Raw genomic sequence first — 25,871 nt, 5'->3', positions numbered from 1 at the left:
AAAAGAGTACTTACAAAAGAAAAAACTAATTAGTACGATATCATGAAAATATTTGCACATCAGCACAATAGTTTTGAAGGGTAAAAGACTACTGAAAGAAGGTTGACTGCATTTTGTTTAATTTTAAGAGAAGTCACATTGATAGGAGTAAAAAAAAAAACTACTCTTTGTGCCAAACATTCTGGCTGGCAATGTGCAAATACAGCCTTTTAGATATCAAGATGTTTAAAACAATAGATCTGTCCATTACCAAACTTGCTTAATTCTGGTCAGGGTTCTAGGAAGCTAGAGTCTATCATGGCAGCCTCAGGTGCAGATGTGAACCAAGCCTGAACAGGGCAACACACACACACACCCATTCATAGCAGGCCAAATAATTTAATCTGCATGACTTTGAAATATAGGAGAAAAATGTGCACAAGTCCACATAGTCAGTGACCTGGTCAGGACACAAATCCAGAATTCTTTAGCCTTCAGGCAACATCAACAACCACATCATATCACATACTGTCACTCTCAATTTTTTTATTTGTAGTATTGCAATTATGTTATACTTGTCCCACAGCCCAATTGCAGGCCCCTTCACTTTCCTGTGACTTTAAATTACCTCTGAGCTTGAAGGTCTCATTATACAAGTGTCGTACTGAAATTAAACAGAAAAGCCACATTACACATACTGAAAAAATTAACCAATAGAAGAATACTTTTGACAGGTAGTGCAATCACTTGTTGCACCCACAAGTTACTAATGATGTCATAAGCTTAAATCATATCACCACGCAAACATTAAACAAAATGGTTGACAGTGATGAATCATTCTGTCAGTGTGCCGTGACTGGATTTCTTGTTGAAGAGGAAATTCGTGCATCTGATTTTTACACAGATATGCATGCCTGACTGCCAGAACTGTGAGAAGGTAGAAGAAGCATTTTAAAAATGGTTACACTGTCATTCAAGATCAGTCTCATAGCGGACACCATTGAACAGCCTCTATAGAACACAACAAGGAAAGGGTTAATGTTCTTATTAGAGATGACAGACATGTCATGATGAGGGAAACAGTGTCACAGCTAGGAATTCAGGCAGTTCAGGAGATGACTGAAAGGCTGGGATATCAGGGAATTTCTGCCCACTGAATCCCATATTTTCCAATTGAAGACCACAAATGTCAGCACAGAAACATCTCCTCATATCCTGGAAGAAATTGAGAGAATGGGAGAGAAAATTCTCCCCTACCCTCTTTAAGGCCCAATCTGACACCGTCTGATTACCATCTTTTTGAACCATAAAGGAATAGATGAGACACTACAAGAGAACAGAGCCAACCCTGCTAACAGTATATCAGTGTCTTTGTGCAGCTGGAATGGAGTTCTTCCGTAAGGGTATCTTCAAACCACCAGATGGCTGGGAAAAATGACTCAAAAAAAAAAAACTTGATTTATTTTTGAAAAAAATTTTCTTTATGCGACTTAAGATGATGTACTTGGTTTTTCAACCAAAAATGGCTGTTCATTAATTTCACAATGACCCTCGAAAATTTCATAAAAAAAAAAAAAATCTGCTTGCAAAATGTTTGGTGAACTCCCTTCTCAACACCTCTGTATTTTTACACGCTCGCAATGAAAGGATATGAGGGTGTTGCAGATATGTCAGTAACTGTGATTCTCAGCCAGCCAACATTGCCATGCTGCTTACTTATGCTTAAGTCATCAGGCAGCCTAAAAAGCTACTGATGACATAAGATTACATAAAGGCCGGATGTTCCGTCTATGCTGCTGCTTCCTGACTCCCTGCTATTAAAAATTGTTAACCTACTGCATTTTCTTCATTGCAAAACACAATCCATGATATATCTAAAAGTAGCCTGTCATGAATGCAACCATCTTCATGTTAATCAGGAACAAAGTAGCTTACAGCTAACACATTCAGCTGTGACATGCCAATCTTCTAAACAAGTCGCAAAAACTATTTATTTTTGCCCTAGTTCTCCCTACCTTAAGCCATGCAAATAAATAAAATATCATGACAGCATTCCATTTTAATTTAGTCACCCACTAACCTGGCATCCCCAAATGCAGTACAGACTTTAATCCGAATAATTCACAAATGCAGAGGATGAAAACAGAAGAACTTCGCATTTTTATTAGCTGTGGTGTGAGGTTAATTTCTGATTTCAGATCGCCGCTGTATGTGTGAATTTGGCTCTGCAAGAGACAGGCGCCTTGTCCGCAGCTGTTCCAGCCTTGTGCTCAGGGTTACCCAGAAAGGGTCCAGGCTCTGTGACCCTGAATTGTATAGAGCAAGTTTGAGAAAAGAATGTTCTGCTATGAAATATTTGTCAGTAACACTATAGGAAGGCAAAGGATTGTTTTGCTAAGCTTTGTTGAAAACAAAATCCATTGTTTTCCCAAGTCTATTTTTTCAACTTTTGAGAATAATATGCCATTTCAAAAGAAATACTGCCAGAAAAATTGGCTAAATGATGGTTCAGTGAAAACTTGACTAACTTTTGCCAATCATATGTACTTGCTTAAAATTATCTCAAGCATTTATTTTTCTATGTTTACAAGAAAGCAAACACTGACCCTAATAAGATTGTTTGCCAACATGCAGTAGAACTGTGAAGGAATGACTTTACAGGATATTAAGTTCCATGGCCTGTTCGAGAAAAAATATGGGATATCCCCTCAGCTGTATACTACAGGATGTGATGCTTGTTTGAAAAACAAGGGAGCAAGGGTGCTTCCTTCACTCATTTATTTTAGATGGGAATCATGGCTGCCAGCTTACCAATGAAAATTAATGAGAATTCTCTATTCTGATGTCAAGCAACTGTGATAAAAAATATTTTTGTCATATCAGGATTTAGACGTTCGATCTGGATGTTTTTCTTGTTTTCATTCATGGCCAAGAGTGCTCAACAGCACTGCATGAAAACATTAGAGTCAAGTGCAAGTGCAAGTTGATTGTCAGGTGCTATTAGACAGCACCAGCATATTCATCAATTTATCTATTCATCATCAAATGTGCTTAATCCTGTTCAGGGTTTCCAAGTCAATGTCTATCCTAGCAGTAACGGGTGCAAAATAGGAAATCACCACGCTTAAAGCTCCGGTGAAAACCAAAACTGGTTGATGTAATTTGTAAGTAAATATAAAGAAATTAAAAAATATTCACAATAGTGAATAAATTGGACTTTTAAAATAATTCTCACATAATCGTCTTAGCACAGTGTTAATAGGAAGAGATGCAATTAATAATGGATTAAATTCACTTTCACAGCATACTAGAAGAAACACCTATGGAGTGCCACCAAACAGAACAGCTGCAATTATGAGCCGAATTCCAAGACTGGGGATGTCTTTGGACTTTATAAAAATAATGGTTGCTGTTAAAATGTCTGCAGGCCACATTAAAAAAAAAAAATCAGATCCGTTCAGTGAACATGGATTAATTACAGCGTTTACAAATTCACAATATGTTATTTGAAAGTATTGAACGTAATGGAAGCAATGAAAAATAAACAAATTTAAGCAAGTGAAAAGTTTATAAATCACACCATTAAATCTAGTTTCCTTTATTTTGATTAATTCACTTATCAAGAAATGTGTATTTAAAATTATTTAACTCATTTTAACAAATCTTGTCAAGTAAATTTTGCTCACTGTATTGGCAGATTGTTTGCTAAATAAAAGCAAAAAAAAAGTATTTTACTTGGCAAAAAATCTAGCAATCGGAAAAGCAAATTTTTACTTGACAAAGATACCTTAGAACAGCGGTTTTCAAACTGTAGGGTGCGCCCCCCCTGGCGCTGAAGCTGTACATGGGAGGCGTCGAAAAAATGAACAATTTTTTACATTTTTATTTCAAATTTAAATTTGCAAGCATATAATCACAATGAATGCATTATAACTAAATTTAAAATAAAAAATTTCTAAGGCATAGATCTAATGACTAACTGACGACCGGCGCCACTGCTGCTGCTTTTATAGTCACGTATTTTCAATTCAGAAAGTTCGAGACATATCAGTATCTGTCGTGAACATTCGGGTAACAGTAGATCAGGTGATAATGCACCACATTGGTAGCGTAGCCAATATTGCCAAATTGAGTTAAATACTTTACTGCGTATTGGGTTATTTTCATGATACAACTAACAGCGGTATAATATCTGTCGGACGAAAATATGTTCGTCTCATGCGGATTCACTTCATCGGTGTCCTCATTTACGAGATTTTTAAAAATTAAAACATATTTAATTGTTTCTTTAATTAAAAAAATAAATAAGGATAAATAATATATTCTTTGTTTTTTGGATTAGAATTACTACCAAAAACCACACAAGGTATTTTAAGTTATTAAAGCAATATTGCAAATATTTCATCAAAGTTAGCCTAACACATACAAATCTTATGGAAGTAAAAATGATAGGATACCGCGACACCACACGAGTATCATACCTTTGTTAGTTGTATCGTGGGTTATTCTCCTTTATCTTATATTATGCAGGGGGCTCACAATTATTCCAGGTAGAAAAGGGGGGGGCACGAAATATGAAAGTTTGAGAACCGCCACCTTAGAATAAGCTAAATGATCTTAAATATTTTTGATAAGTCAAAACATCTCACAATAAGGAAAACAAAACTTTTCACTTTCTTAGATTTCCTTAGATTTCATTTTTGCAGTGCCCTGCACAGTTTTTAACTTGAGCATTTTATAAATGGTTGCTCATTTTCACTGGTTGTCATGCCCACTGCTAATGAGTAAGTAAAATTACAACTTGAAATAAGCACAGGTGATACATGTATGTGCACAAGACCATGTGCCATGCAAATCCAAGTTGTTGTGTTACTGCCAGGTTTTATTCCCTGGCTTGCATTTTCTATTCTTTCATGGTTATACTTTTTGAAGTATTCTTTATGTTTTATGTATTTTCTTTTTATATTGTTGCTCTGATTTACGGTTTATTATTAGTTATGTATTGTAACTTTAAATGCTCCTCCATTTCTTGTATTTTGTGATTGGAACTTCAAGAGGCATGTCCACTCTGACATTACTACTAATGGGATCATTCACAGCCTTTATAGTCAGGTGATAGTGATATGGTTCATTGAGTTAGTTGGAGATTTTTTGAGTAGTACTTTACTTTGTTTTTCCTGGCTCTGAATTTCTCTTTTGTTCTTGGATATTGTCTCATATTATTAGCCTATGACTACAATATACAACAGAAGTAAGCTTTAGCCAGAGAAAAATATAATGGAACAAATGAACCAATGAACGTGTCTATAAAGGTCAGGCATAACAAGTCTATCATATTCCACCCTGTGTGCATGTACAGCAAGTCACTGTAAGCTGCCAAATGCTAATTTAAAAACTAAATACATGAGAAAAGCTAAGGCCGTCAGTCCTTCCCCGCTGTATCTCTTGAATGTGTATTGAAGCAATTCTCTTTTTTATCCTTATTTTTGTTCTCTGTATACTACATTACCCATCCATGTCCTAACCCGCTTAACCACACAGGTTAAATCTCCAAACTCTTTACTACAAGGGACACTCAAATTACTCAGCTGTGAAATTCTTACTCAATTATTATTAAATGATAAACAGTTTACTAAATTTATACAAGGTCACCCTTAGTGCATGTTTCCATTCCAAAGTTCAGCTGAATTGAGTGCCAAGAAAATTAAGTCATCAGATCAAAATATGCCATCAGACTTGGACCCATCCATACTTTGAGAAGACCATTTTAGGTGTTAAGAAATGTACCTGAAGTCAGAGCACTACTGCCTTGAATGCAGCTTTCATACAAGTGTTATTAGATCACATGTAGTTATGTAATAAAGCTACTTCTAAGAAAGCAATAAATCAAATAAAGTTCATATTGTTTCTAAGCTTTTTCAAAGACAGGTTAATATACTTGTACAAACAATTATTTTTTCACGACAAATGAGAACTGGAGTAGATGGATATGTAGTATGGATAAGCACCTGGGTGGCAACAGTACAAAATGATCCAATGAGATGCTGGTCTAATATTCATAGAAAATCCACAAAAATGCTACATAATGTAAATAAATATTGAATAATATTTTAAAATATAAGTATCTGTGAAGTAAAAGCATCATTACAGAGTAAATATCAGCATGAGGAGAGTCATGTTGCATTCCAACATATTAAGTACTCTGTGTTTGCTTTCTTTCTTTATAAGGAAGCACATGACATGCTTAGTAAGTCAACATCTGAGCAGTAGTCGTCACTTCTCAGATCTGATTTCAGTCTAAGGCTCCAATCTCCAACATTTAAAGGGGAATATAAAAAAGAAAAGCATCCAACATGCCCCTGTGCTAAAGGCTAGCTCTGTACTACAAGTAATGGTCTATGTCTACTTTCACTGTTGTATCAATACAAACTGGACATTTTATAATGAATGTATCATAAGATGAGCAAGTTAGATATCAAACAGGTTAAATACCAATCAAGAGCTGCAGTAAAACCTCAAAAGACTGTAGGATGCTATACTATGTGATGCATAACAATCACCTCTCTATCATAAGGTGTACTCATGCACAACGAGCCAATTTACAGACAGCTCTCAACCTAGAACAGCAAACAGGTTTTTGTGCTATTACAAAATACATAAGAATTTGTAAGTCCTTTATGTTTTCACAAATCACTTTCCTCTGCCGCATATCTAATCTTGATGCTCCCACACTCAGTGGATTCCATATCAGCAGTCTAATCCCCTCAAGGCAAAAGCTGGTCTAATATATAATGGTAGAGATATGGAGAGTGCATGAAAAGCTTTAAGACAATCTTTAGTAACTTGTCCAAATGGATATTTGGGAGCTTTCTGCACAAGCAATCCAGACATACACTTTACATAAAGAAAAATTGCTACCGGTATTTATTCTCCAGGTTTACATTTACCACTATAACAGTGTCATCCTTTACAGGGAGCTCTGGGTGTAAGGCAGAAATGATCCCTGAACTGTACTCCACTACGAGACCTTCACTTACTGGACCACATTAGAATTACCAATTTAACTGCAAAGACAAGCATGGCTAAGAATCTCCTTAAATTTAGACAATGGTCAGAACAGAATTTGAACCCAGACTTCTGAAGTTGTAAGATGAACCACCACGATATCCAACGCAAAAAAAAAATCAATCAATAAAATGAGTACATGCAATACAACAATTTTCAACTTGTTCGAGATAGGTAGATAGTAGGCTATCCCATTTTTGTGTCTTAATGATTTACTTTTAAAAACACAATTTATTTAAAATAATGAAACTAAACATACTTCCAGCGTTTAAAATTCCCACATTTATTTAAAATTGAAATAAAAAAAATCTACAAGCTTAATTTCTTTTTCCACAGATAACAAATGTTCCAGGAAACACAGGAAGCAGATGTGTGCCTTGTATTGACATGAAAGCGATGACAAGCAAGCTCTGGAAGTGATCACGTGTTATTCAAAAAAAGAACACCTGTTTCCCGGGCCCAGAAATATTTCCAAGTGAGTTAGGTCATTAACATTGCAGACTGGCCAACATGACTTAATCTAAGACTTTCTTTTTGACTGGCTTATGCTTAAATATGCTAGTCCTCAGAATGAAAAGGAAGCATAAAGATTTAATTTAACGTGTGTGTATGTGCACTATGTATATGCTTATTACACTTCTTGTGACCCCAGCTAGGACATACAAGTTTAAAAATATATGACAGCATCAATAACAAAGTTATCTTTTTACATATTAAGAAAGTCATTCTAATCTACATGATTCTACTATTTGTAAAGATTGCAATTAAGAAGAATCCATGACAAAAGGTGCAATGACATCACTAAGATCCTTAAAGACCCATCTGAGCTAATGAAACCTTCACTTACCTCAGTAAGTAAAGTTATTTGTTTCTGTGCTTTGCAGGTACACTAAAGAGCTCATGGTTATTGACCTTAACATGAGACGGGGAACAAACCATAGAAAACATGTTTAAAATAGATTGGAATTAAAATTGGGATGCTATTGGCTGGAGATACTCTAATGGAGTTAAAATGGTAGCATGTTAAAAGTGTTCAACTCACAACTGATTCCCTGTACCAAAGAGCAAGTGTTCCTTAACTTAGTAAACTAATTTGCTCATATTTCCACTTTAGAATAAACAAGAAGAATGCACAGTCCAGAGTTCAAGCTTCAGATGGAGACAACCCACTGCAGAAGAAGTGTAAAGCTGTGGTCAGGTCCATATAAAATGGGCATACTACGCAGAGCGGCTAGACAATTGATTTTAACGTTCAGATTACTGGTTCAATCCCTGCTGACTTAATGTGTCACCCTGAGTGAATCACTTCACCTCTCTGTCCTCCTCATATAAAAAAATATCTAATGGCAGCTTTTTCTCACCTACTGTAACCTTATCTTGTTTCATCTGTCTTGGCTTTGTTCCCTCCTATAAAGAATATGTTACCTGCCTTTTACTTTTCAGATGCACACCTGGTGAAGGCTATACAGCCTAAACATTGTGTCTTTAACCTTCTTTCCTTTTCAACATGTTAGTAACCTTTAATCTATTTTTCCATCTAAATATCTGTATTAGTACTTTCTGTTTTTGAAACACCATTATATAGTTTGCACTACTGAAAAGTGCAATCCTTCTATATAAAAGCAGTCGGGATTGTCCTTCCGTCCCGTGAGTGCTACGCAGGCGCGGAGTTTCACACACGCCCCATCCATTTTGCAATGCACGATGGGATTTGTAGTTTCGTTTTTCCAGGTAAAAGAAGATTCTGCTCCAGACTGTGCGATATCTTCTTCTTCTTTCTTACTATATAAAAGCGGTCGGGATTGTCCTTCCGTCCCGTGAGTGGAAAGCGGTATTCCACTTACCACAGACTTACTACTTGCAGCTTGCAGTACGAAGCGACATGATGTGAGCAGAGTTCTAGTGCTCCCATCGTTCCCTTGCTTTTGTGCGCAATGCGCTGGAAAAATAGACAAAATTATGTCTCTGGAAATAATTAATGTTGATGGAGTACAAATGCCTCACCGCGTAGTAAATATCAGGGGGGTTCAAAAGGGTGACCTCAATATAGAAAAAAAGTTTAAATTTCATCACAAAAATAACAGAAACTACGAGTATTAAAGTAATACCGCTCACATGTAATATAACCAAATTAATGAGTTTGTATAAAATATCAAATTGATCTACATATTGAATTGCCTTAAGAAGTGGTCAACTTAAAAGTTGGTCACCTTAAAAGGCGGGTCAGCCTAGTATTATATAAACTTAGTGTTGTGAAAGTCTCCCAAACTGCAAAACTTCTACCTTTTAGATGCTCATATAATGTAAACAAAGCTAAATTCTGTGTCCCCAGGGTTTTCTCTGCAATATCCTGACTGCTTCCTTTATATTTAAGCAAAAAATGCTTAGCCTAGAAATGTGCCCTGAGTGTTGAAATACAGTACATTTAAAAAGTAACACAAGAGAAACACAACACATGATGCAGCATAGACCTGCCTGACAAGAAAATTCTCAAACCCCTTATGACTATATATTTTTGCACATATTCTGCTAGTTCAAGATATCCATTCATAAAAATTACATCTAGTGCCCATTCATAAATGTTATGCAACAGGCTTACCTCATAAATAAATATGTGATAATATTCTTTTCATCCTGGAAATTACTGTTTTAACATCAAGAATGGTTACATTTATACTTTTTATGCAAATGATTAAGCTTTATAGACATTTCTAACACAAGGTGAGTGTGGGACATGACGGATATGTCATAAATGACAAGACAAAGGTGGGGAATCACAGTTCAACAAATAAGAGTAACAGTTAACAGCATGTGGGGCGGAACAGTCATGTTTCTAAGACCATTCCTGAAAAATTTTTGCAGTGTGGCAGGGTGCACTGTACTGCTGAAACAGGCCACTGCCATCAGGAAATCTCATTGCCATGAAGGAATGTATATGATCTGCAACAATCTTTAGGTGGGTGGTACATCTCAACATAGCATCCACATGAAGGCCAGGACCTGAGGTTTCACAGCAGAACATTGCCCAGATCATCAATCACACTGCCTCCTTTCCATAGTGCATCCTGCTGCTCTCTCTACCCCAGGTAAATGACACACATGCAGCCATCCATATGATCTATATGAGAATTTTATTCATCAGACCAAGCCACTTTCTTCCACTGCTCCATGATCTAGTTCTACACTCACGTGCCCATTATAGGCACTTTCGGCTGTGAACAGAGGTCAGCATTGGAAATCTGACCGGTCCGTTGCTATGCAGCTCCATACACAGCAACTTGCGAGGCACTGTGTGTTCTGACACCTTTCTCTTTTGGCCAGCATCAACTCTTTCAGCAATTTCTAAAACAGTAGCTCTTCTGTGGAATTGGACCAGACAGCGTAGCCATCATTGCCCACTCGCAAGGCAGGCACCCATGACCCTCTTGCCAGTTCACTGGTTGTCCGTGGACACTTTTGGGAGGTAGGCACTAACTCCTGCATAATGGGAACAACCCATAAGACCTGCTATTCTAGAGAGGCTCTGGCCCAGTCATATAGCCTTCACAATGTATCCCTTGTCAAAGTCACTTAAATCCTTATGCTTGCCTATTTTTCCTGCTTCCAAGAACACATCAATTTCAAGAACTGACTGTTCACCTTCTGCCTAACAAATCCCACCCTGTAACAGCTGTCTTTGTATTGAAATAATCAATATTATTCACTTCATCGGACAGTGGTTTTAATGTTGTGGCTGATCAGTGTATACATATACACATATATAATATTAGATAAATCAAAACACATGTTCATTTATTTTCTGAACCTGTTTTTGTTTTTCAAATAGAAAGCATGAGCTGATCTTAACAGCATTAATGATCCTTGGACAGGATGCCAGTCCATCACAAGGCACATAAAGTATTTCTAAGCAAATCTGAGTCACCAGTTAATCCATCCTGTATGCTTTGAGGATGTGTAAATTCCACACAAAAAATGACTGAACTATAAACTGAACCCAGTTACTTACAGCCATCTTGCCTCTATGTAACATCTTTAAAGACACCTAAATTAGATAAAGTCAAGGGGGTTCCCTGCTTCATTTTAAATGATATACATAAAATAAGACAATGATGTCATTTTGGAAATTTTGACAAGCACACTGTTGGTCAATAAAAAAAGCCAAAAACTACAACAAGTCTAGACATTTTGCATTTACTACTTGTGTTTCAGTTCCAAATACAGTAGCTGGCATGATAACCATTCCCTAAGTCGCACAGTCAGCGTATATCTGAACCATTCAAAAAATAAATAAATAACTGCACAGATAAGCAAATACAATACAGCCAAATAAGTGAAGAACAGCCAACATTTCAATTCATTTAAGGGTACATATCTTTTGCTTGCCTTCCTCAACACACAGAATCTCTAACAGCAAAGTGAATAAATGTTTTTCTTACCTTGTACTTACTAGGAGGGGAATCTCCATCCAATAGGCAATTCTGTGTCATATTCTGGCCAGCTAATACCACTGCTTTACATTCCACACATGATCCAATAGTCAGTTTTTTCCCATCATCCACCACCAAAGTGTTGCTAACTCTTGGGGCATAGAGAAACACAGGAAGCCGAGCAACATGAACAGATTTTAAGCCCAAGCACCGTCTCTTCTCCTGACGGCAAAAGAAACACACAAATGTCTCCACACCATATTGCCGAGACCAGGGACTGCTTGCCGGCTGGCCAGCTTTTCCTTCATACTGAATCCACTGACTCAACAGGTCATGGTAGCACAGAATACATGTGGACACCAAGCCGGTGGAGTCAGCAGGCTTTGCACGGGGAGCAGGGGGGTGGACAGTCAAAAAGGGAAAGAAAGGCTCCCTCTCTCCACAGCGGCCCGGTGGATTGACATTCAGCTGGAACTCTGTGCCTGCTGAGAGATCTGCCCCACACAGGTAACAAATGGAGGTGTGCCCCATCCTTGATGGCTGGTAACTCAGGCAACTGACCTGACCAGCTGTTCTAGTGACACTCTGATGGTATCTACTAAGAAATGCATTCACAGATGTGATCAGAGCCTCATTTGCACTTGCCTTGTACTCGCCCCATATCTCCTCCAAGACATTAAAACATGTTAGACAGCTGTGAACCTTGCCATTCTTATCATCCCTGGCATTAGGCGGGCAGGGGAGCATGTTAATAAAGGGAAAGTGCATGACACTGTTGGAGTTATCAGAGAAACACTTGGAGTAGACCACTTTAACACCTTTGGAGCAGTCTTCTCCACAGAGATAGCAGGCTTCAAGGAGCACAGTTTTGTCCAACTTGTGGTTCGGACTTTGACTGAGGGCAACTCCTGAGGTACTTGTGTTCAGCGGCACCACATAAAGGCGTTGCAGAATTGGCACACTGGCAAGCTCGAAGCTCTGCCACTGCTGCATGAGTGAGGAGTGGCAACATGAGCATACCAGGGTGAACCCACCAGGGCTGAGGGGAAGGGCACCCTGGGGTGCAGTGTGGAGCCACAGAAAAGGAAAAAAAGGCTCACTTGAGGTCCTCTCTTGCTTCTGCACAAACACCTTATGCTGGTTATTCTGCGTCAGCACACTTCCGCATATAAAGCACACCCGCTCCGGGACTGCTGAGCTGCCCCGCGGGGCTGAGATGACGCTGCCTGACTCGCGTATCTGCTTGTTGAGCGCTAACACGTGCCCTCTGCCCTTAACTGCTTCAAACACTTCTTGGTCGTCATCACTGGTAATGTTTATTTCGTTATCGTCTGAATCACTATAGCCTAAGTGATTACTGTCAGACGTACTCGGCTCCCCCTTGTTGAGACGTTCGCCCGAACCCGAGGAGTCGACAGGTGACAATGCAGGGAGTGGATCAGTAACAGCCGTGGGCTTGGAAGTGCTGCTGTGTAAAGGCAAAGAGTCCGTTGCTGTGCAGCTGGCGTCCTCAAAGCGCTGCCGGCAAACGGGATGCCTAGCATTCTCTTCGGGGAACCACTGCCTGTTGCACGTAATAATCCCGTTATCCTGCGCATGTGTTTGGGCAGGCGGACTGTCATAAGAGCGCCTGGGGATAAAGTCGTGGACTTGGGCCAGCGAACCAGATGACGGAGTGGCCCGATTCAGTGCTTGCAAGGAGCGGTTTGCCGAGGCTGCAATGTCAGACGGGCGCCCATCCATAAAGTAGCGGCCGCGCACGTGGACATCAGACTGGCTCTTATCATCGTCGCCCCGGAACTGCCCCTCTTTTAAAACCCTGCCGAAGTGGCGTGCGCTCTTCTCTCTGCCCGAAACTGGCCCCTCTGTGGATTCAATGTCCTGATCTGAAACGTTTTCGTTCTCCGACAGGGATGACAAGTCCGAATCGGGCGCGTCAAAGTGCTGGCTACTCACGCTGATCCTCCTCTCCTGGTCGTAAGAAATGTTCCACTCCTGCGGGACCCTCCTCGAGTCGCACTGGTAGGGGCGCTTAAGCCAGTACATGCGCTTCTCAATAGGCGTCCTGCTCCGTTCAAATGAGTTCCACTGCTCCCCGAGAAAACACTGGCAAACGGCGCAAACTAAGACGCACCCATCGGGGGACACCTCTTCGGCCCCAGGGGCCGGCTCTTGGTGCTGCAGAAACGGGAAAAAAGGAAGGTTCTCTCGCTGCTGTTTCACTTGCAGCTTCAGTTCCTTTCCGGGAGTGACTCCTCCGCCGCAGATGAAACAGTACACTAGGCAGATACCGTTATGCTCCGATCGGGCACCGCAGCCGGTCAGCGCGCTCTCATCCCCGGGAAGGACCGCGGCCATGAGTCGGTGCTTTCTGGAGATCGGCGTTGCCAAATCTTTAACTGCGCGAGACTCGCTCATTCTCTCGTAAAAATTCCAGTGCTGTGCTCTCCCGCGAGACGTTTCATGATAACCGCGTTAAAGCATTCCCTGGAAGCGACAAGCCAAAGCGGACACATGCTCGTGTTGCTCCATTGCGCTAAATCTATTGGAGCTGCCTGCTGTCCACTACTTCACTGCATTTAGTAGCAACGCGGCGCATGGCTCCGCTGATTAAGAGCTGTAAGTAAAAGATTGCTCCATGTATTTGGACAAATCCCCCAGGTTGCTGTTAATGCCCTATTTGGATTGCTGTCTTCTTAAGAGTAGTTTCCAATTTTTATTCAAGCTGGAAATGTTCCCTTATGTATGTCTCTCCTGATAACTTTTCTGCACTCTCCCAAACTTTGGCTGCTAACTCGCTCATACTGTACACAGCGCCATCTCCAATTTACTGGATCACTTTCAGGAACCCACAATGCAACTCCCGCAGCCAGGACGCACGCTGATTTTACAGCATGCAGGCTTTCTGCTCCACGGCGAGCTCCTAATATAACAAAATCATCCCCAGCTGTTCTGTTGATTTTGACGCCGATATAATCGGATCAGATACACCCCCTCACTCCGCACCACAGCGGTGCAAAGTCAAAGCAGAGGTGCGCGTTCATGCAGATGCGCGCGCCTAAAAGCTGGGAAGGCGTGCACCACGGCCACTTTTTTGACTACTAATATAAAGTGGAGAACACAAAAGATCGTCGGCTTGCGGTTGTTACTGGCCTTTCGGACAGATAAAATATTTTTCCAAACGACTTCACGTGTCTTTTAAACAGAATACGAAGACTCGAATACACATTTGGTCCATTTGATTATCATGTCGTTTTACTGTTTTACTTTCCGTAAGGATGTGTGTAAATGTATTACGTATATTAACGTTTTTGTTAGGTACTTTGGTAAACTACTGCATTACGATGGTCAATTCAGTGCATTGCTAAAAGCATATTACATCTATAATGGCTTACTGCGCTAAATCAAAGACGGACTGTTTTTTTCCAGTTCTTTTATAGACAATTTCTAATTTATTTGGGCAATAGTTTAAATAACAACGATCTCCTTCTTCCTTTATAATGATCTTAATTTCCATGCAGTTAACTACATTTAGATTGTAATTGTTGTTAATTTGTCCCGTACTTGCATTTCATTTTAATCCTAAACAGTTTACTTTTTTCACTGTTTCACATTTTCACTTGTATCACTGTGCATAGGAATTTACTAAAATCTGTCCTCCTGTTATTCTCAAATGACAACTTCAGTCAAGATACTGGATTCTTTTATTACCTGAAGTGCCATAAGAAGTTTGTATTTAGAATATAATCAAAGAAAACACAACTCATACACAGCCAATATTTTGTCCATTTGTCATTTTCCAACTTGAATTTCCTGTATGCAATATATTTAAGTAAACTGTAATCATCATATTTATATTCTTCAGATTGTTACACTGTTAACTGTTGTCTTGTCCAGGAATAGTTCCTGTACTGCTATGATAGGCTCTTCATCCCTCATCTTTGGAATAAATGGGCTCATAAAAAGATGGAAGGATGGGTTATACTTACATTTCCTGCTAAAATGCAAAAACTCACCATAATATATATAAAGAAAATGCAATCAGATATACAGTATATACATCTACCCACTAATCTATCCATTTTATACACACTCTGGTCGTGGAGCCAAGCCATACAGTAATAGATACAGACAAGAGCTTGCCTACACTCTTAAAAAAGTACTAGAGAAGTTCTTCAGAGCAATGCCATAAGAGAACCATTTTTGATTGCCAAAAGAAACAGAAGAAAGCTGACAAAAGAGAGGAGACCATTCTCATCCTGATTTTTCTTAAAGGTTGTCAGTGTTTTTGCTTCATAACATGACATGACTCGGTAGTTTGTTCCAGAGGCCCACAACTCTTTGCATATAGAAGTGCTTCCTGGATTCTGTCTTAAATGCACTTCCCTTCGGATGAATCCAAATGAAAGTCCTAGAAAGAGCCTATATTTATTTAGATCCATAACAAACTCCATAAATACTCATCAACAGATGATAAGGAAGTTGTGAAATCCCAGTAGGCCCAAAATATTAAAGAAATTCTTGCAGACTAAATTCATGTTTTCTTGATCTGTTCATATCCTATTGGGTAGCCTGTGTTATACAGTCTAGATTTCTGTTTGGTCTATATAAAGAACCCTTTCAAAGCCTAAAGAACCAATATCATATGCAAAGAACTCTCTTCAAACTGAAATGGTTCATTGCCAAGAAAAGGTTCTACAAGGAACCACACAACTCAGTAAAGGTGTCTTGAAAGAACTGTTATTTTTAAGAGGGCAGAACAGGATACAGGTTCCTCTGAGGCAGCATTTATTTGTATACACACCAATATATATTGTGTATATCCTTCTATTTTTGAAACAACCCAGTATGGGATGACATCCTTCAGAGATCACACTCATACCTACACCTTCACACAACCATATTACAATTGCCAACCCACTTGAATCCTTAAAAAACAATTCTAGAATAAATTATAATCTAGAATTTTCATTTTGTTGTAATGTTATGTGGTCCATTTTGGCATGGTTGCATTTTTAAATTTCAAGATTTCCGTTTTAGTTTAGGTAAGTATTAAAATGTATGTACATTAATTGATTGTTTTCTCTTGCTGATTTTGCAGATCATAACATTCAAAAAAGGAAAGTATCATGATGAGTTGAAAAAAGTGCAGGTCCACAGCCACAGGTTTGCCGTTAGTTTAAACAAAAAGCATTGCATAATTTCTAAATGTGGATTTGTGGAGTACATTGCACATGCTTTGTGGACAATATGAGACGTATTTTTGTTTAAATAGTATATTATTTGTTTCATACTCTTCTTTAGTAGCAAATATCAGTATAAACTCACTCCAGTTCCATCCTGTCACTATTATTTCCAGCCACTGCAGTAATCAGTCAATGGTTGTGTCTATGTGGTTTATATAAGTTTGAACATTTGAACTTTGTGCCAGTGGTGGAACAAATTTATTCATAGAAATTAATTGCCTTGACATTTTCATACCCACTAAATCCAATTAATTATTTCGGATAGTTTATCCTATTCCAAGTAGTATTGAGAACAGGATGGAAATCACCCTGAGATGAGGTACTAATCCATCTCCAGGCCCACTAACAAACATGGCTATACTCACAATGGCCCGATTTGCAGTTGCTATTTAATCTAGCACACACTTTTGGAGACATGGTAAAAGCACTCTTAGAACGTGGTCACAGACTTGGGGACAACAAACTCAACACAGACCAGGCACGGAATTGATTCAAACCCAAGTTGCTGGATACATAAAGTAGCAGTGTTAAGCACTATAACACCATGATGATCTAATGGAAGAAATCGTAAAGTCAATTTCACAGTGGAAAATAAAATGAATTTATATGTGCAGTGTTTTAGCTGCTAAAACTCTATCAGGTATGTGCATGAATGGAATATACAAGGAATATATAGTATATGAGGAAAGGACAAATCCTGAGGGGAGTAAAATGGTGGAAAGCTAGTTGTGGGTAACAAAAAAGGTTAAGATTAAAAGTTTAGTCTCTTGTTCAATAACACTAGGAGGATGTGAGAAGTCAGTTTAACAATAACCTTTAACATTTCTGTTTTTCCTTGAAAGGTGTCTTAAAAAATACCTGGAAGAGATCACCAGCAGAGTGGTCACGGTGGCAATGACCAAGAGGAGTGAAATCTTGATGTTGAATCTAATGGTTCAATCATCTTTTCTGGATCAGTTTGCATGCCATATCCATGTTTTATCTATGTCAATGTCACACATGTTTTCTATGTGAAATACAATAAATCAACTTTCTGAACTGGAAAATGTTCACTTAGTCATTTTAATATGAAGACCTGATATAGTTGTGTTGTTGAAGATATGTGATCCAGTGGCTCCTATTGCAACAGAAATGAACAGTTTGAAATATATATGCCTAAATTGGACAGTCACCATGGCGGATGCAAGCAGATTTTTGTATTATAGTTGCTTCTAAGATGTACTTTTTAATCCCACATAAAACATTCAATGCATTAATTTTCAACAGTAAAGCAAATTGTTTTCTAAAGCATTTTGTGATACTGCATTCTACAAAAGGCAACTATACAAAAGAACAAATGATTAATAAGTTTAATTAACATATGGCTATTTATCAAAAGAGTTTAAAATACCCAGAAATACAATTTTCTAGTCACTGCAATTAAGTAAATAATTTAACAATTCTGCTCATTTAAACAGCTTAGCCTATTGGAGGTACATATATTAACACAGCATTATTACTTGAATGACACACCTTTATCCAAGGCAACTTACAGCATTGGAGATCTAATTAGTTTCATTTCTTTTTTTTTTCCTAATTTTAACACTAAAGCGACTTGCTCTTCGTAACACAGTGTCAGTACCAGGATTTCGACTCACAACCTCAGGGTTTGAGGTTCAAAGCCTTAACCACTATGCCATATTGTCCTCTTTATAGGTTTTGCATGCTTCATATGGTGGAAATGCCTTTTAATATTCACTTTTATATGATTTTTAGATGTCTTTATTACTATCCGTAAAACATTTTACCGGCCTTTTTTGAATTATTACGTAGTATTGTAGTTCCTGCCACCTCATCTTGTAGTTTTTGGAATATATGGTAGTCAATTTGCAGATACATTCACTTGATTTCAAAAGGTGAATCAGATAAAAGTACAAGTTTTAACTTCAGGAAGGAAGCAAAGCATCCAGAGAACATATGAACTCCAAGACTACAGAACTCAGAATCAAACTGTGGTCAAAGTGTTATGACATGACAACGCTACATGCTGCCCTTTCATAGAAATATCACATTAACAGTGCCTTTGTTTTATTTCTTTGTTGCTATTTTTCAATATGTGGCTGAAGTTGCTTTCATAAACTGCAGATTTCAACTAAAATGATGAAAAGATTCATATGCCTTTGATTGTTGTTGTTTGATATGGAGTATCCGAGACTAATTGTAGTTCAAATTTCTGAAATATAATAAAAAAAGCTAAAGTTGTTGGCTACATCCAAACATGATAGATAGCGCTTCACCAATTAATTACACTGTCAAATAAAAATTGAATTATTTTAATCTTTAGATAATAGAGCCCAAAGTGTCACCAAACTTTCTCTCATACATTTCTGCATAGTTTCTTTTATTTCTACTTTTATGGAGATGAACATCAATGTCACTTACCTGCTTCAGTTTTAAAGAACAGGAGATCTAAGGTTCATGCAAGATGGCGCATAGTGAGAAGTCAGACTGTTAGTATATAACTAGACTTCCCCGTGCACTCTCGTACAGTGATGGGGTGTGCTTACTTTGAACAGTGAGTAATGAATAAACAATATCGAGACTATAGTATTGAATAAATAAGTAATATAATTATCACTGAATCTAAAAATTGAATGGACATCCAGTGCTGTACCTTTCTTGTATGTGATCCAGAGCCACCTACATTCGAGTCCAGCCCTCCCCATGTCCTGCAGTACATTTGCTTCAGTGCATACAACTGCAGGGAGGTGTTTCTCTGTTTGCTGTCAAGAGTGGATGTCAATCGAGTAAAAGAAAAAGTTTTACAAATATTGAAAAAAAAATTGAAACGATCAATTTCAAGATAAAGTTGAAGCAGTAAACAAATTTGTAGTTGAAGTCATGCAGAATGTTACTCTGATTTAAGATAGAATAGTTCAGAAATTAGCCAATGCTTTTCAATGGGATATTCTGAAATTTCAAGAATGTGTACAGTGAACTGTAGTCGAGAAATGTCAACAAAAATTGAACCATACAGACAAATTGCCCTGAACAATAAATTTGCCAAATGTCAAAAAAATCATAAGACTGAGTACCAAGTTGTTTCATGCAAACAGAAAAACTGACAGGCAGAAATAACTATCACAGCATGTGCTTTTCACGTTATATGCAAATGCACCTAAAAATGAATGGCTAGAATAGTTTGTTTTGAATACTTTTGTGGTTACGTTTTTGTTTGAAAAAGACTTTAACAGTTGTAATGAGTTCATCTTCTTTTAGGTTTTGCTGTCTGAATTTTAACAACATTACAGCAGATTGTAGTCGCACAGTCATTTATCACCTTTGCTTTTTTTAGTTACTTTTTTATGTGTTTGCAGTTGTAATGAAATTATCTGGACATCATTCATTCAAAAGCTATTTAGTCTAAATTTACTACACATAACACTTTACAAAATATATGGTTTAACAAAAGCAACTAGGTGAAAAACGATAAAAAAAATAGGTTTGTAGAATTTATGAAGAATTACACGTATCTTTAAAAAAATGTGCACTTACTAACTTGCAACTCATTAGCAGGCTCTCTGTAAGCAGTTTAAATATAATTTCAAAGACTAATTATTGTCATGGTACTTAAATCAAAAATTTATTTACAGGTGGTGGAATTGTGGCACAGTGGTAAGCACTGCTGCATCATGACATGGGACCTGATTTCAATTCCCTGAACTGGTCACTTCTGGAGACTGCATATTCTTCTTATGTCCATGGGAGTTTTATATTAGGTTAATATACATTTAAAGTTTCCCCATTTCAATGAGTGTGTTTCCTGTCATGATGTGACATCCTGTCATGATCTGATGCTACAGCAATGAGTCAAAGCATGTTCATATATACATAGTATTTCATTTAAATTATGTAACATGCTCACAGTTTATGACAACCAAGTGGGTATGAAACACTTGGTGGAAATAAACTTTAAAGCTTCCAAGTTTGCTATCTAATTTTATTTAACCAGTACCTTTGTATATAGTGTATATATATATATATATATATATATATATATATATATACTAGCAGAATACCCGCGCTTCGCAGTGGAGAAGTAGTGTGTAAAAGAAGTTATTAAAAAGAAAAGGAAAAATTTAAAAAATAACGTAACATGATTGTTAATGTAATTGTTTTGTCATTGATATGAGTGTTGTTGTCATATCTATATATATCTATATATTATATATATATATATATATATATATATATATATATATATATATACTGCTCAAAAGAATTAAAGGAACACTTTTTAATCAGAGTATAGCATAAAGTCAATGAAACTTATGGGATATTAATCTGGTCAGTTAAGTAGCAGAGGGGGTGTTAATCAGTTTCAGCTGCTGTGGTGTTAATGAAATTAACAACAGATGCACTAGAGGGGCAACAATGAGATGACCCCAAAACAGGAATGGTTTAACAGGTGGAGGCCACTGACATTTTTCCCTCCTCATCTTTTCTGACTGTTTCTTCACTAGTTTTGCATTTGGCTACAGTCAGTGTCACTACTGGTAGCATGAGGCGATACCTGGACCCTACAGAGGTTACACAGGTAGTTCAACTTCTCCAGGATGGCACATCAATACGTGTCATTGCCAGAAGGTTTGCTGTGTCTCCCTGCACAGTCTCTAGGGCATGGAGGAGATTCTAGGAGACAAGCAGTTACTCTAGGAGAGCTGGAGAGGGCCATAGAAGGTCCATAACCCATCAGCAGGACCAGTATCTGCTCCTTTGGGCAAGGAGGAACAGGATGAGCATTGCCAGAGCCCTACAAAATGACCTCCAGCAGGCCACTGGTGTGAATGTCTCTGACCAAACAACCAGAAAGACTTCATGAGGGTGACCCAAGGGCCCCATGTCCTCTAATGGGCCCTGAGCTCACTGCCCAGCAGCATGCAGCTCGATTGGCATTCGCCATAGAATACCAGAATTGGCAGATGCACCACTGGTGCCCTGTGCTTTTTACAGATGAGAGCAGGTTCACCCTGAACACGTGACAGAAGTGAAAGGGTCTGGAGAAGCCATGGAGAACATTATGCTGCCTGTAACATCATTCAGCATGAGCAGTTTGGTGGTGGGTTAATGATTGTCTGGGGAGGCATATCCATGGAGGTTCACACAGACCGCTACAGGCTTGACAAAGGCACCTTGGCTGCCATTAGGTATCAGGATGAAATCCTTGGACCCATTGCTGGTACAGTGGCTCCTGGTGCACGACAATTCCTGGCCTCATGTGGTGAGAGTATGCAGGCAGTTCCTGAAGGATGAAGGAATTGATACCATTGACTGGCCACCACACTTTTCTGACCTAAATCCAATAGAACACCTCTGGGACATTATGTTTTGGTCCATCCAATGCCACCAGGTTGCACCTCAGACTGTCCAGGAGCTCAGTGATGCCCTGGTCCAGATCTGGGAGGAGATCCCCACAACACCATCTGTCATCTCATTAGAAGCATGCACCGATGTTGTCAGGCATGTATACAAGAACACAGGGGCCATACAAAGTGCTGCGTACAATTTTGAGTTGCTGCAATTAAATTTTGGCAAAATGGACTAGCCTGCCACATAATTTTTCACTCTGATTTTTGGGGCGTCTTTGAATTCAGGGCTCTGTAGGTTGATCATTTTCATTTCCATCAAACGATGTGGCATCCTTTCGTTCCTAACACATTACCCAGTCTATATCAGTATAGATATCCAGGAGGATTTCTTTTTCCCATTGAGATCTGATGTGTTTTCAAAGTATTCCTTTAATTTTTTTGAGCAGTTTATATATATATAGCAAAATACCCACGCATGGCAGCGGAAAAGTAAAAAGAAAAGGAAACATTTTAATAATAACGTAACATTGTGATTGTCATGAGTGTTGCTGGCATATATATATATATATATATATATATATATACATACATGTGTACATATATACACACACACATATACTATGGGCTGCGAAACAGGCAAATACATTGATTTTCTGAATATATAAAGTCGGCGTCAGAATACATAAAGCCAAAACTTTAATATATAAAGTCATTCCCGAATATATAAAGTCAAAATTTGAATATATAAAGTCACTGTCGGAATATATAAAGTCAAAACTTGAATACATAAAGTCAAACTTGTTTCTGAATATATAAAGTCAAAAGTTGAATATATAAAGTCATCGCTGGAATATATAAAGTGAAAACCTGAATATACACTGTGTGCACAATTATTAGGCAAGTGAGTATTTTGACCTTTTGACCATATCATCATTTTTATGCGTATATTCCAACTCCAAGCTGTATTAACTTGAATGCTTATTGGATTTAAGCACGTCAGGTGTGTAATGAGGGAGGGTGTGGCCTAAGGAGATCAACACCCTATATCAAGGTGTGCAGAATTGTTAGGCAGCTAGTTTTCCTCGGGCAAAACGGGCCAAAAAAGAGATTTAACTGACTCTGAAAAGTCAAAAATTGTAAAAAGTCTTTCAGAGGGATGCAGCACTTTTGGAATTGCTAAGATATTGGTGTGTGATCACAGAACCATCAAACATTTTGTTGCAAATAGTCAACAGGGTCGCAAGAAACGTGTTGAGAACAAAAGATGCAAATTAGCTGCCAAAGATTTGAGAAGAATCAAACGTGAAGCTACCAGGAACCCATTATCCTCCAGTACTTTCATATTCCAGAGCTGCAACCTACCTGGAGTGCCCAGAAGTACAAGGTGTTCAGTGCTCAAAGACATGGCCAAGGTAAGGAGGGCTGAAACCCAACCACCACTGAACAAGAAACATAAGTTGAAACGTCAAAACTGGGCCAAGAAATATCTGAAGACAGATTTTTTTCAAAGGTTTTATGGACCGATGAGATGAGAGTGACTCTTGATGGACCAGATGGATGGACCTGTGGATCAGTAATGGGCACAGAGCTCCACTCCAACGTGGAGGTGGGGTACTGGTATGAGCTGGTGTTTCTAAAGATGAGCTAGTTGGACCTATTTGCATTGAAGATGAACTCAAAATCAACTCCCAAACCTACTGCCAGTTCTTCGAAGACACTTTCTTCAAACAGTGATACAGGAAAAAGACCATGATTTTTATGCAGGCCAATGCTCCATCACTTGCATCGAAGTTCTCCACTGCGTGGCCAGCCAGTAAAGGCCTTAAAGATGAAGGAATAATGACATGGCCCCCCTTCCTCATCTGACCTAAACCCTATCGAGAACTTGTGGGCACTTCTTAAACGCTAGATTTACGGGGGAGAAAAACAATACACCTCTCTGAAGAGTGTCTGGGAGGCTGTAGTCACTGCTCCACAAAAAGCTGATCGTCAACAGATCAAGAAACTGACAGACTCCATGAATGGAAAGGCTTATGACTGTTATTGGAAAGAAGGGTGGCTATATTGGTCATTGATTGATTGATTTATTTTTTTTGAAATGTCAGAGATGTTTATTTGTAAATTTTGAGGTGTTTGTTTATTATTCTCACTATAACAGATGAAAATAAACAAGTGAGATGGGAAAATTTTTTTTTTTCCTTTAGTTGCATAATAAATCTGCACACTAATAGTTGCCTAATAATTGTGCGCACATATGTATTCCCCTGATGATGTTCACACTCACATTTCTGTTGTGAAACATTCAGGTTTCAGGTTTATTAACATTTTGGATTGACTGATAGCACTGTGTTTGTTCCATATTAAAATTAATCCTCAAAAATACAACTTGCCTAATAATTGTGCACACAGTGTATAAAGTCAGCGTTGGATTTTATAAAGTCATTCCTGATTATATAAAGTCAACATCGGAGTATATAAACTCATTCCTGAATATATAAAGTCAAAGTCAAAATATTGTAATGACCCGGTAGTCAGCGTTAACAGCATGGTGCATTATGGGTATTTCGTTAGAGTTTACTTTTTGTGTTAATTAAGCAAGGCAATCGATTTCTTTTGCACTATAAATGTTATATGTGTTTATGTTTCAGTTAGTTGGGTGAGCTTGGGTCATTTGCAGCCCAGGAATATAAAAAGTGTAACAGTTACCATTATGGAGAAAGATGTGTTGATGAATGACTTTGGCTATGGCCTTGCATGTATTAAGCTTTGTTTTTGACTCTCTGCTCTATTAAAGAGGTAATAAAGGACAGAGCTGTGTCTTGCTAGATATTCCATCTATGCAATTATTTACAGAGACACTCGGGGTCAAGCGGTGTATGGGACACGAGTGTTCGCCTACTTAATGAGCTAGGTACATCTGCGTGTATGGTGCTGGCATTCCGCTAGCCGATAGCTTGGGGGAAGTGCGCAGCAGAGTTCAGCTCCGAGAACTTCAATACTCAACTACCAGTTGTTACAATATATTGATTGAAACGACTCTGAACTGAAGTAAGTTAACAAAAACGTATTCAGAAAAATAAATTAAAAAAACACTGTTCGGTTAATGTTTTGAAAATGATGCATGTGCCCTGCCCAGGATTGGTTCCTGCCTTGTGCCCAGTGTTGGCTGGGATTAGCTCCAGCAGACCCCCGTGACCCTGTGGTCGGATTCAACGGGTTGGGAAATGGATGGATATTCCAGCACTGACTTTGTATATTCCGACGCTGACTTTATATATTGAAGTTTTGTCTTTATATATTTCAGTGCTTACTTTATATTGTGAGCTGGAGGGCTTCGCTATTACTTGTGGGGACGAAACTTCACTTTGGTAACTGATCATGCTCCACTTCAATGGTTATACCGACAGAAAGATACAAACTCTCGCCTCATGAGATGGTTTCTGGGTTTACAACCTTACCGTTTCACAGTAAAACATCGACCAGGTTCTGAACACGTCAACGCAGACGTATTATCACGACTAAATGAACCTTGTACAGAGAGTCGCTTGATTCACGGGAATGTGAATAAAGCTGAGGGGGAGGGTGTGAGCTGGAGGGCTGATTGCACCCCAAGAAGATACAGACGCCCCTGGGCAAACCACAACCCCTGAAACACAGACTACCCTCACATTGCTCTTTACCTCCTCACTTGCGCTATAACGCGTAATGCAAACCTCGCGCGATACTCCGCTAACTTAAAAGCCTTGTGCAGCGCCTGTCAGTTGAAAATTGATTGTTTGCTTGCTTTTATCTCTCTCTCTCTGCTC

At 38.5% G+C, this 25,871-nt stretch overlaps 1 protein-coding gene across 1 annotated transcript in view; it reads right to left on the bottom strand.

Moving 5' to 3' along the window:
* Window positions 1-14,015, bottom strand: part of gse1 (Gse1 coiled-coil protein) — a 709,767-nt gene extending 695,752 nt beyond the window's left edge. Inside the window, exon 1 of the mRNA XM_039763382.1 lies at window positions 11,481-14,015. Within this exon, the coding sequence (XP_039619316.1) occupies window positions 11,481-13,889 (2,409 nt within the window). The 5' untranslated portion in view covers window positions 13,890-14,015. The remainder of the gene's footprint in view (window positions 1-11,480) is intronic.
* Window positions 14,016-25,871: the final 11,856 nt, after the last annotated feature.

The sequence above is a fragment of the Polypterus senegalus genome, chromosome 9 (genome assembly GCF_016835505.1).
Source record: "Polypterus senegalus isolate Bchr_013 chromosome 9, ASM1683550v1, whole genome shotgun sequence".
In the NCBI taxonomy this organism is placed as follows: Eukaryota; Metazoa; Chordata; class Cladistia; order Polypteriformes; family Polypteridae; genus Polypterus; species Polypterus senegalus.
Note: the sequence above shows the minus strand (reverse complement) of the source record. Positions and strands in the feature narration are given on the sequence as shown.